The 18,475-nt window shown below is 43.5% G+C and overlaps 1 protein-coding gene across 1 annotated transcript in view; it reads left to right on the plus strand.

The window, feature by feature from the left end:
- Positions 1-17,924, plus strand: part of ULK1 (unc-51 like autophagy activating kinase 1) — a 110,165-nt gene extending 92,241 nt beyond the window's left edge. Inside the window, exons 20-28 of the mRNA XM_069756064.1 lie at positions 52-245; positions 2,256-2,371; positions 4,414-4,551; positions 4,640-4,827; positions 8,661-8,839; positions 9,287-9,405; positions 10,571-10,728; positions 11,845-11,980; positions 14,600-17,924. Coding sequence (XP_069612165.1) covers positions 52-245; positions 2,256-2,371; positions 4,414-4,551; positions 4,640-4,827; positions 8,661-8,839; positions 9,287-9,405; positions 10,571-10,728; positions 11,845-11,980; positions 14,600-14,655 — 1,284 coding nt within the window. The 3' untranslated portion in view covers positions 14,656-17,924. The remainder of the gene's footprint in view (positions 1-51; positions 246-2,255; positions 2,372-4,413; positions 4,552-4,639; positions 4,828-8,660; positions 8,840-9,286; positions 9,406-10,570; positions 10,729-11,844; positions 11,981-14,599) is intronic.
- The last annotated feature ends 551 nt before the right edge of the window (positions 17,925-18,475 follow it).

Here is an 18,475-nt window from a genome sequence, read left to right on the forward strand (position 1 = left end):
AGAGTGTAATCTATGAATACTTCATATATCTCCTCTTTTTTCACTCTTCAGGGTATATCCCCATTTGAGTTTCCCAGGGGAACCAGTTCTCAAAATCTTGTGACGCTTCTCACTCACCAAGGAGTGATCATCCCACCAACCAGAAACAAGACCCTTCCGGACCTAAAGAATGTAGGGCAATACCAGTGCCAGCAAACTGGCATGGGTATGCGTCCTGTGGAGGAAATGAAGGGGCCTTTTGGCAGGTAATTATGTCACTATGGGCTCTTACGTATACTATACACAGTATATAAGTTTACTGTTTTAATTGGAGCTGTGTTACATGTTTACTACATCCCCTCCCTTCAGTTATGAGATGACACATATAAAATGCCCAGAGGCAGTGCACTAGAACTCTAGCGCCACCTATTGGTGGGTAGCAATCCTAGACGTCAGTGCCAAGCCTTGCCACATGATTTAGGATAAAATCCAAACCAGACACTCCGTTTGCAAGCATGTGTTGTTTCGGGGTGTTTAAGGGCAAACATCCAGAAACAACACGTCATGTCGCAAGGCTCGTTAAAGGGTCGGTATTAACTTTTAGGATTCCTACATCAATTAGGGGGCATTAGACTCCAAGTCCTCTTCCTCTCTGAAGAAGGAGCATTGCACGGCCTTTAATTCTCCTTACACTGGCTTGTCACTCTTCACAAGGAGAGACTTTACCCCTTAGTCCCCTGTTCATATGACATATTCCCCATCCTTCTTTATGCCGGCATCTGCTGTTAGTGGAAACTGTGGCCACTTCCATTCATATTAGATGGCCGACAGGTCCAACCACAATCAGCAAGCTCAGCCAATGTACACCTAATGTGTATGACTTTGTTTCCCCCCTGCCCGTAATTACCCTTTTATTGCTTCCATAAATGTGCTTGTGTACAGCTGAGATCATTATCGTTTGGACAGCTATATATAGATGTATAATGTGTTTATACGGGTCTTTATCATCCCTCTCAAGTATGTCTAGCATTGGGTTAATAGAGTACAAAATAGCCTTTTAGTCCTACAGCAAACACCAATTGCCCCTTCATATCAGGTTATGATCAGACTGTGTCAATGTTCTCCTATGAAGACTTTGGTCGGATTTCGAGAAGGTTGACATAGAAAAGGGTTCTCTGGTCTTTGCTGAGTAATCAGGAGGTGTTGATAAGCAGTTGGCCCTGACTATTTCTAGCGGGGGATTGTGCTGAATTTAGATTAGGAACCCCAATGGGGACAGTGATGCCTTGCATGTTTGGGAATGTTAGACCACATGCGGGGATTGCTTGTTTGTTAGGGAATCTCCGAATGTGTAGAGGCTGTCTAACATTCCCAAGACATTCAGCCGCAGGGACTGGAACATAATATAGGAGCAGCCCAAGAGACTCTGATAACACCTGGGCATGCTCAGATAACACATAATCCGGGCACATTCGCTCATCACTAACCACTAAAGGTACCTTCACACTCAGCGACGCTGCAGCGATACCGACAACGATGTCGATCGCTGCAGCGTCGCTGTTTGGTCGCTGAAGAGCTGTCACACAGACAGCTCTCCAGCGACCAACGATTCCGGTAACCAGGGTAAACATCGGGTTACTAAGCGCAGGGCCGCGCTTAGTAACCCGATGTTTACCCTGGTTACCATCGTAAAAGTAAAAAAAACAAACACTACATACTTACCTTCCGCTGTCTGTCCCCGGCGCTGTGCTTCTCTGCTCTGGCTGTGAGCACAGCGGCCGGAAAGCAGAGCGGTGACGTCACCTCTGTGCTTTCCGGCTGGCCGGCGCTCACAGCCAGAGCAGAGAAGCACAGCGCCGGGGACAGACAGCGGAAGGTAAGTATGTAGTGTTTGTTTTTTTTACTTTTACGATGGTAACCAGGGTAAACATCGGGTTACTAAGCGCGGCCCTGCGCTTAGTAACCCGATGTTTACCCTGGTTACCAGCGAAGACATCGCTGAATCGGCGTCACACACGCCGATTCAGCGATGTCTGCAGGGAGTCCAGCGACGAAATAAAGTTCTGGACTTTCTGCAGCGACCAACGACATCACAGCAGGATCCTGATCACTGCTGCGTGTCAAACTGAACGATATCGCTAGCCAGGACGCTGCAACGTCACGGATCGCTAGCGATATCGTTCAGTGTGACGGTACCTTAACTGTGAAAAGATTCCCAGCTGCCCTATGGCCTGAGTGCCCCTGCTCACTTGGTTCTCACGTCTGGGTCCCTGCAGGTCCCTCAGCACTGGCAGACTCACCGATCTCCTGCTGAAAGCAGCATTTGGCACACAGGCCCCCGACATTGGCAGCACGGAGAGCCTCAACGCAGAGAAACCAATGGAGATAGCAGGTGAGTGTCCCTTTCCTTCTCCAACCCCATATCATACTCCTTTCTTGGGGTGATACATTTCATGTCTTTTATCTGTAGTGGGGCAAAATCCGTCTTCTTGTGACATCGTGGTCACTGAAATAATGTCCAGACCCTGACAATCCTTTTATACCGTGCTCAGACCCCAGTGCCATTAGTGCCATCCATCGTTGCCGTTAGTGGTGATCCATTAGCTCCGCAAATATTCTCTTATATCATTTTGGAAAGAGAAAATAAGAACATTGTAGCATTGGTCAAACTCTGTTTTACAAGTTCCCCATTTGCTTTCTCAACACAAGAATCGGCAGTGGGCCAGTGACGTAATATTCTACTATTCCTGTATATAACAGAACCACATAGTGGTCAGCCTGTAATAATGGGGATGGTGTAAATGCAGTGCTCCGTTATGTGGGTGCAGCACGTCTGACATTTCTATTTAGAACTGATTGAGAACGAGGGACGTGCAGTAAACTGAAGAAGCGTTTGTGTCTTTTGTTAGTTTCATAGATGGGGTTGTTATTTGCAACCTCACACCGACTAAACATCCCCAGGTCGTGGATTACCTCCGTGCTCTCCTCAATGTGGCTGCACACTCTGTATGTTCCGTATGTCATTCATTTAATATTGCGGCCTTCATTTTTTTCGACTGCTTTTCTCAATGTCTGTATTTTCCAGGAGATTTGTGTGTCCATATGTCTTTTGATTGCTTTTAATTGACATACATATAGTATAAATATAATAAAATGGATAGCTACATAAATAGTTATTACTACCATTTAATATTTTTACAGTAACTATGTAATTCAATAATTATACCGTGGGGATTCACTCTCTCAGGTAGGCATTGGGTAGCGTTCACACAGGCAATGCGGTTTAGTTCAAACAGGTGCGGTTTTTTTGCTTTCATAAACCTCCAAGGGATTCAAAACCAAAAACAACTTCTTCTGGGCACAAAACCATCGCAGCAAATAAATGGTTCATTTAATAGGGCACATATGTCAGTGCAGGCTCACCCAATTACAGTCCTTTCTCCCGAAGTAGACGGAATATCCCCATTTAACCCAAGCTCCAGCTTCCAGTGCCAGGCAGAAGTGTTCAACTCTGGACACAGTACCCACTGAACATGCTGCAGCGTCCACTTGGTTTTCTGCAGCTCCAACACACAGACTGCTCAGCTTTCCTAGCTGACCCATGCAGCCTCCATTCAGAGACAGAGACCCCGACACGTCTCTCTCCCAGCTACAGCTCACATTTTTGCTGGTCACTTACCCTCAGCATACTCTATTCTGCTCAACATCTAGCAGATTGACACCCCTAGTAAACACAGGCCTTGCTTGTAGTAAAAAAGCAAGGAAGGTGCATCTAATCAAGACCTGCAGTGCTAGGATTTAACCCTGTCCTACCTGGCTTTGCTACAATGTATATAATGTAGTACATACTTACCTAATAAATCTATATATATAATTGTCTAAGGGTTTTTCCGTCTGTCTGTCTGTCTGTCCTGGAAATGCCGCGTCTCTGATTGGTCGAGGCCGCCAGGCCTCGACCAATCAGCGACGGGCACAGTATCGACGTAGAAACCCGCGTCTCTGTGCGACGGGCACAGCGACGATGATGTCATAAAGGACGTAGATATCCCGCGTCTGATTGGTCGAGGCCGTCAGGCCTCGACCAATCAGCAACGGGCACAGTATCGACGTAGATGTCATAATGGTTGCCATGGCGACGATGATGTCATAAAGGTTGCCTCGACCAATCAGCGACGGGCACAGTCTGCTGCGAATTCTGGAATCATCATTGTCCATATACTACGTGGACATGCATATTCTAGAATACCCGATGCGTTCGAATCGGGCCACAATCTAGTATATTAATAAATATGTATGTAACTGTCTACTTTATCATATTTACAATATTTGTCATGTCAAAAGCATTAATGCATTTTTAATTATATCTAACTGTTTAATAATATTTGTACCATATATCTGTCAAATAGCAATGATCTAAACTATTTTGCTATTTAGCTCCCTTAATTGGTTATGGAGGGAACCTGCACTGTGGGGCACAAGCCTCAGTCAGTCCCGCTCCCGTCATTTTCACAGTGGGTTCTCCACCAGATGGCATGACCCCTCCGCAGACAACACGCACGCGATTCTTCTCAGGTAATTTTTTGGACAGATTGTGTATTATTGTACTATGTTATGTTTTCATGCATTTTTACGGTGCATCCTTCCTACATTTTCCTCTCAGTGGGATCATCCAGTTCTCAGAGCTCGGCTGGCTCATACACTGGAAGACATCTTGTAGTTGGAGCCGGTGGTGAAACCTTTGAAGCCCCTTCAAGCCTTAGATACGCGTTCCCTGATACCGGGATGGCAAATGCTGAGGGCATTGTGATGTTTGAAGTGCCTGAGCTTCCTGAGGAGACTCTGATGGAGGTAAGATGGGTGAGCAGGTCTGGTAACACGATAATGGTTGGTGGAGGAGCAGGAGAAGGTCAGTACAGCAATTTCCATGGCGAACACACAGTATCCCAATATAGTTTTCATCCTTCCTCTCTATATTAATAGTCATGTTTCCTGCACACACCCTTCTAGAGCGACTGACCTTAGAAGTGGACAGGATCAGGCCACCAGAAATTCACAAACGAGTTACAATGGAAGCGTGCCATGTTCTTCCAGATTCATGGGAAATCTGAGTGTGTGACGCCGTGCCCAGTTCCAGAGCTCACCCTGTGTGATGAGCAATCATTAGGTCATGTTTGGTCAGGTGCACCCACGTCCGCTGTGTAAATGTCGGCCCTTCACTTCATAAGTGGTTATTATGGGACTCTGTACAATCAGAGGCACTTGTGGTCACAGTTTTTTTCCACTTTATTCAGGTCAGAACTCTGAGGAAAAATGCTTTTATTTCCGCCTTGCAGTTATCCAGTAATTCAGAGGAGCAATGATTACTAAAATCTTGTGAAGCTCACAGAAACTTTCTTCTTCCTGTACGATCAGCATTTCAGAATGGCAGATGTCAGGGGCGGCCGATGTGCTGTCCATTGACTGCACAGTTTTCCATTGTAGTGTATGAGAAATGAGCATCATCTTTCCTGAGCCATTGCTATCAGTGCAATAACATGATTCCATTTCACCTTTTGAGTCTGACCTGTGATTTATGATCTGCCGTATTCACATTCACATAAACACTATTCAGACTGTGTGGCTATGACTTTATTCAGTGTGGGAAATCTTCCAAATCATCTCATTTTATTTTGAGGATAGTGAAATTTTCTTTTAAAGGGAAATAGTCATTGCGTTTATTGGATTTAGTTATTTTATAGGGAATCTGTCACTAGGTTTTTGCCAACTTATCTAACAGCAGCATAATGTAGAGACACAGACACACACACACACACACACACACACACACACATATATATATATAGTAATTTTTTACATTGTAGCATTCCAAAAAGCAAGATGAGCCGATGCAAAAGCTTCGGCACCCTTGGAGATTTCTGTGCTCAGATAACTTTGGCCAAGGTTTCAGGCCTTAATTAGCTTGTTAGGGGTATGGCTTGTTCACTATCATTGTTATGAAAGGCCAGGTCATGCAAATCCCAGCTTTGTAAAAAACAAGCCTCCTCTAATCTTGTGCCAAAAAACAGCAGCCATAAGTTCTGTAAGCAGCTGTCTAGCACTTTGAAAATAAAAATGGTGGCGGCCCACAAAGCAGGAGAAAGAAGACAGCAAAGCAGTTTCAAGTTGGCAGTTAACAGGAACTGTGGGGGTCAAGATAAGATCTGGAAGACCAAGCAGAATTTCAGTGAGGTGTGCTCATAGGATTACCAAACTCTGGTGTTGTGGTACATTGTTCTACTACTAAAATTAAAAGTAAAGCTACAAAAAGAGGCATACAAAATCCTCACAACCTACCAATTCATGGAGACGGTGATTGCTTAGTATTAAATTGAACAAAAGCGGTTTATATAGGGTGCTTGTCAGACAAAGGTAATGCACAGTGTCTGGCATACAGCATATTGGTGCTGCCCATACTATAAGATTAGGCTGGCGCCCAGCACTATCTAAGTGCAACCCATGAGAACAGACACCATAGTTTACAAGGCCAAACAATGCTGGGCTTGGCTGATCCCTGAAAAAATAAAAAGGCAAATCAGAACCCCTGCTTGACTGCAAAAGACCTGCAGAAAGGTACCGTCACACTTAGCAACGCTCCAGCGATACCGACAACGATCCGGATCGCTGCAGCGTCGCTGTTTGGTCGCTGGAGAGCTGTCACACAGACCGCTCTCCAGCGACCAACGATGCCGGTAACCAGGGTAAACATCGGGTAACTAAGCGCAGGGCCGCGCTTAGTAACCCGATGTTTATCCTGGTTACCATCCTAAAAGTAAAAAAAAACAAACACTACATACTTACCTACAGCCGTCTGTCCTCCAGCGCTGTGCTCTGCACTCCTCCTGTACTGTCTGTGTGAGCACAGTGGCCGGAAAGCAGAGCGGTGACGTCACCGCTCTGCTGACCGACGCTCACAGCCAGAGCAGGAGGAGTGCAGAGCACAGCGCTGGTGGACAGACGGCTGTAGGTAAGTATGTAGTGTTTGTTTTTTTTACTTTTAGGATGGTAACCAGGGTAAACATCGGGTTACTAAGCGCGGCCCTGCGCTTAGTTACCCGATGTTTACCCTGGTTACCAGTGAAGACATTGCTGAATCGGTGTCACACACGCCGATTCAGCGATGTCTGCGGGGAGTCCAGCGACCAAATAAAGTTCTGGACTTTCTTCCCCGACCAGCGACAGCACAGCAGGGGCCTGATCGCTGCTGCCTGTCACACTGGACGATATCGCTAGCGAGGACGCTGCAACGTCACGGATCGCTAGCGATATCGTCTAGTGTGACGGTACCTTTAGCAATCTTTGGAGTTGTGGTACGTTATTCTACTGTTCAGAGACACCTGCACAAATATGGCCGTCATGGAAGTCATCAGAAGAAAACCTCTCCTGTATTCTCACCTTAAAATTCAGTCAGAAGTATGTAACAGAACATCTAAACAACCCTGATGCATTTTGGAAACAAGTCATGTGGATCGATGAGGTTAAAATAGAACTCTTTGGCCACAATAATCAAAAGATATGTGTGGGGAGAGAGGCCAAGCACTAAGCATGGGGGTTGAGCAGCCCTGCTTTAGGTTTGTGTTGCAGCCAATGGTACGGGGAACATTCACAGGTAGAAGGAAGAATGGATTCAAAATTTTTTTTTTTTTTAATTGTAATTTTTATTGAATTTTTTTTTTAATTTTACAGGAAAAGAAAAATTAGGCATTTTAGATTTTTCCCTATCATTTATAGGTTAACAACTAATCTTATACTATAGTAATAGTTAAACATTTTCAAGTATATAAAGAGTAAAATTTTACAAACACACATACAGACTTAGACAAAAGGAAAGGGGGGGGGGGAATGATGTGGAATGTTACGGCCTAGTTATAGCCATCTCATAGAAGTCATATATTTAACATTGACCAAAAGGAATCCCAAGGAGACCAAACAAGGTTACATCTTTCTACAGTATTGTCATTTAATGCTGCATTCTGACAAGGTGGCTCATTTAGTTCTGGGTGCTGTAACCGCAGAAAATGTCTTTTTTGAATTTGTCCCTCATACCTTGAAATAGTCCTGGGGGCAGGTCTTTCCCCCCTAATCCAGACGCACCACAGCCGTCACTCATGACCTCTTGGGGCCGGGTGTCGCCTCCTCAGCATTATTCAATTGTCCCGGCGCCTGCGTAGTCATCTTATGCCTTGGGCATGCGCAGTTAGCGCTGCCCGTCCACTGACATCACTTGATGTCTTGATAACTGCGCCTGTGTGGATGCGCGGCCCGAGATCCCACCCCCTCAGTCTCTTCTGATTTATTCACACTGCAGGGCTGGGATTCTTGGGCATGCGCAGTATTTATCTTCGGCTCTCCCTCCGCCTTCCCCATACTGTGCAGGCTCATAGACTTTTACATGCCACTGTGTGTGTATGTATATGTGTGTATATATATATATATATATATATATATATATATATATATATATATGTATATATATATATGTATATATATATATATATATATATATATATATATATATATATACGCACATACATATGTAGCTCATAAATTAATCTACTCTTAGTTAGCCATTAATCTACTCTTTAGATCTCCTTGATTCCTTCTTATTCTACCATATACCTGTAATATTCCCCTTTTCTCTGCAGCAAGAGCATACAGACTCGCTCCGCAGCCTGCGATTCACGCTTGCCTTTGCACATTCTGTTATGGAAATCGCCAGTCTCAAAGGCGGGTCTGCGGACGTGAGTGCGTCTGTGACATCCGAGTACCAAATGCAGGAGAGTGTTGTGGCGGATCAGATTAGCCTGCTAAGCCGGGAGTGGAGGTAAGCCTGTCTGCTACAAGTGATAAGTCTACAGCTGTAATATCCAGACAGGGGGATTAATCATGAATAGGTTATTAGGACATTACCATGAATGTAATCCTCCCGACCTCATGAAGTTCAGACAGATACGACTAGGATTGCTTTACAAGTGTTATTTGAATCTTATTACTTTGATGGCAATCGGTGAATTAGGAAAAAAAATAACTTACCCTAAAACAAGAAGTAACTCTGCCCAAGATGATACAAGCTGCTTTTTTCTGTACTTTAAACGGACCCAGATAAATTCAGTTTTTTTGTGCAGTCGATATCTTCCAGTCTTGAAAGTCCTTTTTTCTCCTAATCTTGAACATAAAGCCATATGTTACTCTTGGATATAAGCACGAGTGAATATAACAATTATATGGATGCCAATTTGTGGCAAGCTCATTTGTATGTACTTTCTTTTAGTTACGCAGAACAACTGGTTCTCTATCTCAAAGCTGCAGAACTTCTCTCGAACGGGCTTCAGACGGCCATGGAGCAGGTCAAGAGTGGGAAACTGTGTCTCTCCTCTACCGTCAAACAGGGTAGGCATTCGTGTGCATGACAATGACAAATCCTTAGGTTTATGTCCACAGTTCTTCTTCTGACTGTTGATCCAGTCGATTGACAAATGGAATCAGGAGGGAAGAATTTGCTCTTCTAGGCTACGTTCAGTATTTGGTCAGTTTTTTTAGATCACTATTTGTAAGTAGTGGATGAAATAGACAGAAGAGCTGACGTGTTTCTATTCTTCTTTTCCTCTGATTGTTCCATTCTTGGTTTTCTCTTACAAATCTACAGCAGACTGAATCATGCATTTTCGTTGTACCTACATCCTTTCTCTTCCCATTCCTCTGTTTATCTTGATGGACATGTGCCTTTTCTCAACCGTACTAACCATGTAATAATAATATGGTCAACAAAGCTTCCCCTGTGTCCCACACAATGCTAAGTGAGGGTGCGTGTCCACGGTCCGTAATGACGGCGCTTTGGACGGAAAAGTGACGCTCCCTTCTGTACGCGCGGTGATTCCGGATGTGCTCATTGCACACATCCGGAATCTCTGCACCCCATACATAGGGCCCTGTGATTTACCTTGCGGCGACGGAGCTTCGCCGCAAGGTAAACAGACATGCTGCAGTCTAAAAAAGACGCGCCACATGTCCGGATACGCAGGGCCGCCGAATGCATGTTCGCACGCATAGTGGAGACGGGATTTCATAAAATCTCCACCACTATGCTGTAACATCTGGACGCTGTGGGTTGAACGCTGCGGCTGTATGCAGCGTTCAATCCGCAGCTAATCCGGATGTAATCCTGAACGTGGACACATACCCTTAGACTGACTGGAGAAATGATACAAATATCCAATATCTGCACCTACCTGACGCCATTACTTTAGTATAGCTGCCAGGCAGATCCATCGCTGATCATCTCCGGGTAGACCAGGCTTCAGAGTATGGTTACTAATCCAATGAATCGGATCATTTCAAAGATTTTTTTGAAGGATCTGTTCAGCTTCATAGACAATAGATGACCATTGCTGACATATCCTGAAGTCTACGGCCGCTTCAGACATAGGTTCCTCATAAATAACAAGATGGACAAATTGTACAATTTCTGACTTACTAGAATACAATCATGTCTCCGGCACGTAGATAACGAAACGTGAGATCTCTGTTGAGTTTTTTATGTTTTTTGCTTTCTTAGTGGTAAAGAAGCTGAATGATCTGTACAAATCTTGCGTGTCTTCCTGCCATTGCCTGAATGTGCGACTTCAGAGGTTCTTTGCTGACAAACAGAAGCTCATGGACCGGATCAACAGCATCACCGCAGAAAAGCTGATCTTTAGCTACACAGTCCAGATGGTGAGTGGCAGCGGACATGGGCATTGCATTCAATCTCGACTTGTCGTCATCATTGAACTAATGAATGAAATCACCGCACTCGCCATAATTCCACTGCATTTACTTAATGACTGCTTATTGCCGATCCAACAATAGCAGAATACTACAGGACTGAAAGAGAAGAGGACATACCAGTAAGACACGTGTTCAGATTTACAGACAAGAACCCTTGTATCAAGTGATACATGACATGGGGGAACAACCACTGGGAACCCCACTGATTGCTAGATTGAAGGATCTAAAGGGGGTGTAGTGGCTTTTTCTTAATTTTCTGTTCTTCAAGGGGTGTCCACTTTCTCATAAAAGCATTAAAAAACCTTCCTAGCAGGATGATTAATGAATTAAATAAAAAAGCAATCCCCGCCATTATTATTCGTGTAGATACTCACTGATGGCCATCATATACTCACTGATGGCCAGCCTCACCAGTTTCTAGACTTCTATTCCGAATCCCTGGATCACACCAAGGTTTGTGTGAACCAGAATTCTCTTTTTCAATGAAAGCCTATGGAGCCTCCTTCTGACACTGTTGGCATTCATTGTAAAAGTGATTTCTCACACATAAGCCTCAGGTTCAGCGAGTTGGATTGGCAGTCATGTGATTCAGAAGAGGACCGGATCGGCGCTGGAAACAGGAGGACGGCCATCGGTGAGTATATAACAAAGTCTATAGAAGACAAATTGTGCACAATGTTTTATGGAACCCAAGTGCAAAAATGATTTTTAGCCACCCAAAGTGGACAATTCCATTACTTGTGCCACTGTTGGCCAAGTGCTGTACTAGGCTTCAGTTCTGCAACTTAGTCCCATATAATTAATTTATAGTTCCTCGTTTGGAGGATGAGGTACTTTCTCCCTAGGTCAGCCCCCCATCATTTCCTACAACGTCTCTGTTCAAACATTGCAAAGGGAGCTTCTTTGTCTGCTGGCATTTCCAGTATATAGAGGCTTCTTCTAGTGTCCACCACTTGCAGCATGCCAAAATCACAAACTTGCATAGAAACTATCATAAACATGTTTTGATTTTTAGTTTTTCCCTATTAAACAATATATAGTAATACTGCGATGTTATTACAGGTGCAGTCAGCAGCATTAGATGAAATGTTTCACCATCGAGAAGACTGTGTGCAGAGATATCACAAAGCTCTGCTCCTGATGGATGGATTGCTGAACTTCATGACTGAGCATGGAGATATAGAGAATATCAACAAATGTAAGTTTACGTAGTTGTGTCTGTTACTGAATGTTAGCTCACTACAGTATATCTGCATATAGTAAAAATCACGCTCTCCTTTGGAGCCCAGCCATAGGAGCACCGTGCTGACAGGCACGGAGGTCTTCAAAGGCCTCCTGACTGTTATAGCATCCTGCGATGACGTCTCAGGTGTGTTGTTGGGCTCATGGAATGATGCGCCCCCTGCCGACACGCAGTTAAAGCCACTGTAAGAGTTTAAATGGGGTATATGGGACTTACAAAAAAAACAAAAATGTGTCTAAGCACTAACAGGCAGGTAAGCCGTTCTCCCCCAGCACAGAGCAGTCATAGACCGCTCCTGCCAGGGATTCAGAAGCCTCTGCTGACGTCACATCTATGGCTTCTTTTCTGCTTCGCTCTGTCAACAGGGCGGGACTTCCAAGGTCAATGTGATTGCCATTCCCTGCTGCCTAACTGGGACGAGCCGGCTGTCAATTAGAATGACCTCGGAAGTTCAGCCGTTGGGTCAGCCGAGGCAGCTGAATTCTGGCAGGAGCCCTCTGTGACCACTCTGTGCTGAGAACAAACGTCGCTGAGCACAACAGGCAGGTAAGTTGTAATTACCTGCCTGTTAGTGCTTAGATAATTTTGTTGTTCTTTGTAGTCCCGGATACGCCCTTTGCCAGCCGCATTTAACAGGGTAACACATGCTGGTGGAACTCTGCTCCACCCGCAACTGTAAGAGGCAGGTCCTGGCTTCATGTCAAAGCCATTATCTGCATGGAATGGATCGGACTGTGAGCACACTCCATACACCACCTACAGACTTGTCCCAAAACTGCAACAAAAAGCCCAGTAAGTGATGCATTTCTGGAATCATGCGGCTCTCGGAGGGTGTAGCAAAAACTTGATGACCGATTCCTTTTAAGAATTGTCAGGATTACTAAATACTGGATAACTGTCCTGACACAACTATTTCCTGTTTGTCAACTTTTATACTGCTTTCGTCAGATTCTTAGGTTCCAATTGATTTAATACTGAAGAGGATGAAAAACAAAAATTATTCCCATAATTGCCTCACAATAAATCATCTATAAGCTTTTAATGTCTAAGCAACTTCTGCCCCAGCCAGATGCAGGTTTGAAAGGTGTTATTTCACCAGGCACGTAATTATAATGCTGATATATAAACTGGAGCAATTGTAACAGATCGACATCTCCAATATTAGACATAGTAATTGTCACGACTCTGTTGACAGATTTTCCAGGGCCAGGTTCTCCTACCCTGTCCCTAGCGGTAGGGGTGCCCTAGTTATCCCTGCTGTCCAGATTAATTCTAATGGTGAAGTTGCTGGAGCCACTTGCTTTGCTGAACTCCTGAATCTGCACTTATCTGTCCCCTTCTCCACCAAGGGAAGTGGGTAGTAGTAGTGTATGAAAATACACAAACCAGACTAACAAGGGAATACGTACAGGGATAAAGGAAAGTACCAATCACACAAATATGCACTCACAAACAACAGAGTGGAACACCGGAGAGTGAAGGACGGAAAAGAACAAATAGAAGAGGATGAGAAAATGCACACAGACAAATCACCAAGTAGCAGTCTTTAGATAAACACTCCAAATGCCTCCTCAAACAACCAATTACTCCAGCTCCAGAGCCAGGCAGCAAGAAACTAAAGGTACCTTCACACTAAACAACTTCACAACGATAACGATAGCGATCCGTGACGTTGCAGCGTCCTGGATAGCGATATCGTTGTGTTTGACACGCAGCAGCGATCAGGATCCTGCTGTGATGTCGTTGGTCGGAGCTAGAAGGCCAGAACTTTCTTTCGTCGCTGGACTCCCTGCAGACATCGCTGAATCGGCGTGTGTGACACCGATTCAGCGATGTCTTCACTGGTAACTAGGGTAAACATCGGGGACAGACAGCGGTAGGTAAGTATGTAGTGTTTGTTTTTTTTACTTTTACGATGGTAGCCAGGGTAAACATCGGGTTACTAAGCGCGGCCCTGCGCTTAGTAACCCGATGTTTACCCTGGTTACCGGGGACCTCGGCATCGTTGTGACAGCTCTCCAGCGACCAAACAGCGACGCTGCAGCGATCGACATCGTTGTCGGTATCGCTGCAGCGTCGCTTAGTGTGAAGGTACCTTAACACTGGCACCACTGATAGCCAGAGGAGAATATATATAGAAGAGGGGAGTGGCCTACATTGAATAGCTGAGACCATCAATGCTGGAAAGCTGTAGCAGCTCTCAACTGAACAGATTAACCCTTGCACTGCTAGCAGAAACCTGCACCGTTTAATATGATGGTGAGGTGCTTTTCTAATCAGTGTGGGAAATCAGATGCTGCAGTCTGTGACACCTCTCTGTAGTGGTAAACCCATGATAGTAACACTCCTTTTCATATGTATATATACACGGTACTTCATCTATGCTGAAATGTGTTTACCTTACGTTACGGCCCTAAGGCCAGAAGCTGCACTACTGAGATCTTAGTTGCGGTCAAGTGCGTTGTACATTCAGAAGGTGGCCATAGAAAACACCATAGTTGAAGTATGAGTAGATCCTTGTCTTTAATCAACATTGTCCTTGCACTCCATGAATGTTTCTGTTCTTTCTTACAGATAAACTGTGTATAGAGCGACGACTGTTTGCACTTCAAGGAAGCATTTGTGCATGAGTCCATGTCCCAGACGTCTTCCGGTTACATTTCCTCTCATTCTGGAAGAAGAGCATTGCCAGCATTGTGTCTAGTCCATTCTTCTCATTTCCTTACCTGGGATGAATCCTATAAAACATTGTTTCTCTCAGTACCTCATGGAAACCCCCCACTACATGTTTCAACATTCTCCTTTGTACATTAATATGACATTATTTCTGATGAAGAACGCCTGGAGAACACACCATGGAGTTTGTGTTGTAGTAACAGGACGGCACAAGGGAGAAGGTAAAATGTGGCTCCATGCACTCTTTAAGGACGTGAGTGGCCAAGAGTGCTCATAAAGTTTTGAATAACAGCACAGTATGTCGCCTGTGGAGAGTGCCCAGCTTGGTGTAAAAATACGCCCTCGGCAACATATTTCACCCAAGCCAAAATGGAGACATGATCTGCCTGATGGTACGTGAAGGATAACACTGTTACTCTTAACATAGCCACATAGTCTAGCCGAGATGTGGACTAAAAAGCAGCAATGTCCCGGTTTCCTTAATGTTCCCCTCACCAGCTGGCACTGAACATCACAGGGTTCCTCACTGAGTCGTATCTTGCACAAAGCCGTCATTACGTTTTCTGCAGATCTATTGATATTTCGTTTTGCACAGTTCCGAATAATTGAAGCTGTTCTGTAGATTGGATCCTTGCTCTCCTTTACAGAGAACTAATAGTTTATGAATGATGGATATATCTCAACACCATCATCAAGGAGAATTTAACAAAAAAAAAGTACTGTATTTTATTTGCCAAGGCTCGGAGTAACTTTTGCACAGATTGGAGTTTTTTCATGGACTTTAACCTGCCACAGGCTCTAGACTAATCCAAGGACGTCAAATGAGCCAATTTCCCTAGGTGTTCCCCTTTAGTATTCCATTTCCTTTGGAACACCTCCTTTTCGCAGTTTACTGAAGATTTCCCGTGAGTTTAGTGAGCAAGTGTATCGTGTGGATCAGAAACTGAGAAATGTCCTCATGTAACTGAGGACAGAACTGAGTCACCTAGTGCAGCATTGAAGAATATCGTTTCTCTGCATGTTATCTTTATAAACCTGTTTTTCCTTGCACTTTATTCACTTTTAATGAAGATCTGAGAATGCTAACCAAAATGTTTTCTTGAACATACAAAGAGCGTATCATTATTCAAGCTGGTGTGTTCAGAGGTGGCAAAGATGGCGAAACGCTAGGTTATCCGAAGCCAAGGTTACTTCTCTCGTGTTGTTTCCTTTTGTACTACACTACCAGTGTAAATATGTTAGTGTATATAAAATATATATATATGTATATAATGTAGATTTTACAAAGACTGTAAAATTGCAGTAAGATGCGACTATCACACCTTTGTAGCTTTGTCTTCCTATCAATAGTTTTCTTATTGTTTGATCCATTCATGTGCAACAGAGTAAATAGTCATGTAGGGTTGCTGCTCCTCCGTGCTTATGTTGACGACTCAGTTCAGACCCAACACGTTTGTGTTCGCAAGGTCACTATTGTGGATTTATATGATGCCTATAGAAGAAGGATTATCAACAAGCCCTCTGGGATATTGCCACTTTAATACGCCGATCCATCTGATACAGACAATCCGTTGGTAATAAGGATATGTATCAATGGATTAAGTCCAGACTTGCAATATAGGATGCAATATATGGCTGTGATAGGTGCAAAATTGCATTGATAAATGAGCGGGGAATGAATGGACTCAATAACCGAATTTGATGGTGGCAGAAATGGGATCTGATTGGAGCTGCTATTACGAAACAAGAACTCTGCTTAGATTCAGAAGTATTACTCCGCAACTTATGGTTTACAGGTCTGTTGAAGCAGTTGGTCATGTTCAGATAGTATACAATGGAGGTAACTTCACTCTGTATTGTCAATAGACCTGTCTATTAACCCTGATTACAGGTTAATTAGTATTTATGGTGTTACCTTCGTTTCGGGTTCTGGGACTGCATCTGGGGTTAGTCCTACATAGTGGAGAAATCACTGAGACCTGGTCGTTGTAACCACCTGGGGAGATCATGTTACCACTGCTTCTCCAATTTTACTTCTCAATACTTGAAAATTTATTTAATGCTTTTAGTCGATAAACATTAAGCGCCTTGAGGCCTATCGAGACCTAGGAATTATACGGTAATCCGTTTTGTAGAAGCAAAATCTATTTTGCTGTGCTAGGTAGTGTTAGGCCTCTGGCCACAAAGGGTGAAGTAACTGTGTTTTATTTGCCATTAGCTGGGTTGCATTTTTATCACGTTTTTTTTATGTTGTTTGTAGCATTTATTCAAAGATTTGGTATTTATTGTGTGCTAGCCAAAAATACGATAAAGAAAATAAAAAAGGTTAAATAAAAAAAATTGCAGATTTTTCACAATGAAAAGTGCCCTTTTAACCCATTTAGTACCATAGTTGAACAGAGTATTGAAAGTGATGCTCTCAATATTATCTACTTAAGGCCGGGGTCACACTTGCATGTGCACTGCGAGAAACTCGGGCATCAATACCCAGAACTGCCGCCAGCACTCGGACCGGTGTGTGCGGCTGCATAGAAATACATGCTGGTCCTAAGTGCCGGCGGCAGTGCCGGGTATTGATGCGCGAGAATCACCCGCAAGTCTGACCCCGGCCTAAGGCTGAAAGTAACTTATTCTGCTTTGTCATGTGTGCTTATGTATGATATGCGAGTGGTCAGATGGAAAAATGTTTTACAAGACTTTGTTTTTAAAGCCTTACTAATTCAGTGCAGGACATTGGGCAAGCCTTTCTGGCGAATAGCTAGTGACTGGCCATTATGCCCACTACTCTTGGTTACACAGTCCACAGTTGCGCCAAAGGCATACATTTCTGGAGAGACTCTGCTGGATTGAGTCAATCTGACATTTCCACTGTTCTCTTAGAGTGAAAGGGTTAAACTAATGGCAGAAATCTGATATTAGCTAGTTGCACATGTAGAAATAACTTCTCGGTAGGCTTCCCTACTAAATGTGCTTTTTGTATTATGAAAACTTACGTGAAATATGCTGGTTTGGGTGATAAAATACATGGTTGGAGAAATATGATGTGGAATGTCTGCTTTTATAAAAAAAAAAAAAATAGTTAAATCGATAGTGTTTGAGACATGATTGTTTTTGATTTTTCTTCGATTTTTTGTTTTTGTGTGCTGCATTGATTTATTTTATTTGTATACCTTCAATAAGAAAATGTAAAAAGAAAAAAAAGTAATAAAATCTTAAAAACGTATTGTTCTCGTAGTTATTTAAAACAACACAAAGGAAGAACAAATTAAGGCTCGGTCCATAAGTGTTTCTCCCAGCTGAAATTTTGCCGTTAAGGTAGCAGCCGATCAGTGACATCGGTCATGTGACACCACCGCCGTAGGAGACAATCAGGACCCCAGTGGAGGATTCCTTATAGGGGTATACACCTTTTTAGAAGATTTATGGCATTTTCTAGAGATGTGTTATATACAGTGGTACAGAAAGTATTCGTACCCCTTAAAATGTTTCACTCTTTGTTTCATTGCAGTCATTTGGTAAATTCAAAAAAGTTCATTTTTTTTTACATTAATGTACACTCTGCGCCCAATCTTGACTGAAAAAAACCAGAAATGAAGAAATGTTAGCAAATTAAAAAAGAAAAACTGAAATATCACATGGTCATAAGTATTCAGACCCTTTGCTCAGTATTGAGTAGAAGCACCCTTTTGAGCTAGTACAGTCATGAGTCTGTCCATTTCCTTGTGATCCTCCTTGAGATGGTTCAACTCCTTCATTGGAGTCCAGCTGTATTTA

The sequence above is a fragment of the Ranitomeya imitator genome, chromosome 1, assembly GCF_032444005.1.
Source record: "Ranitomeya imitator isolate aRanImi1 chromosome 1, aRanImi1.pri, whole genome shotgun sequence".
Lineage (NCBI taxonomy): Eukaryota > Metazoa > Chordata > Amphibia > Anura > Dendrobatidae > Ranitomeya > Ranitomeya imitator.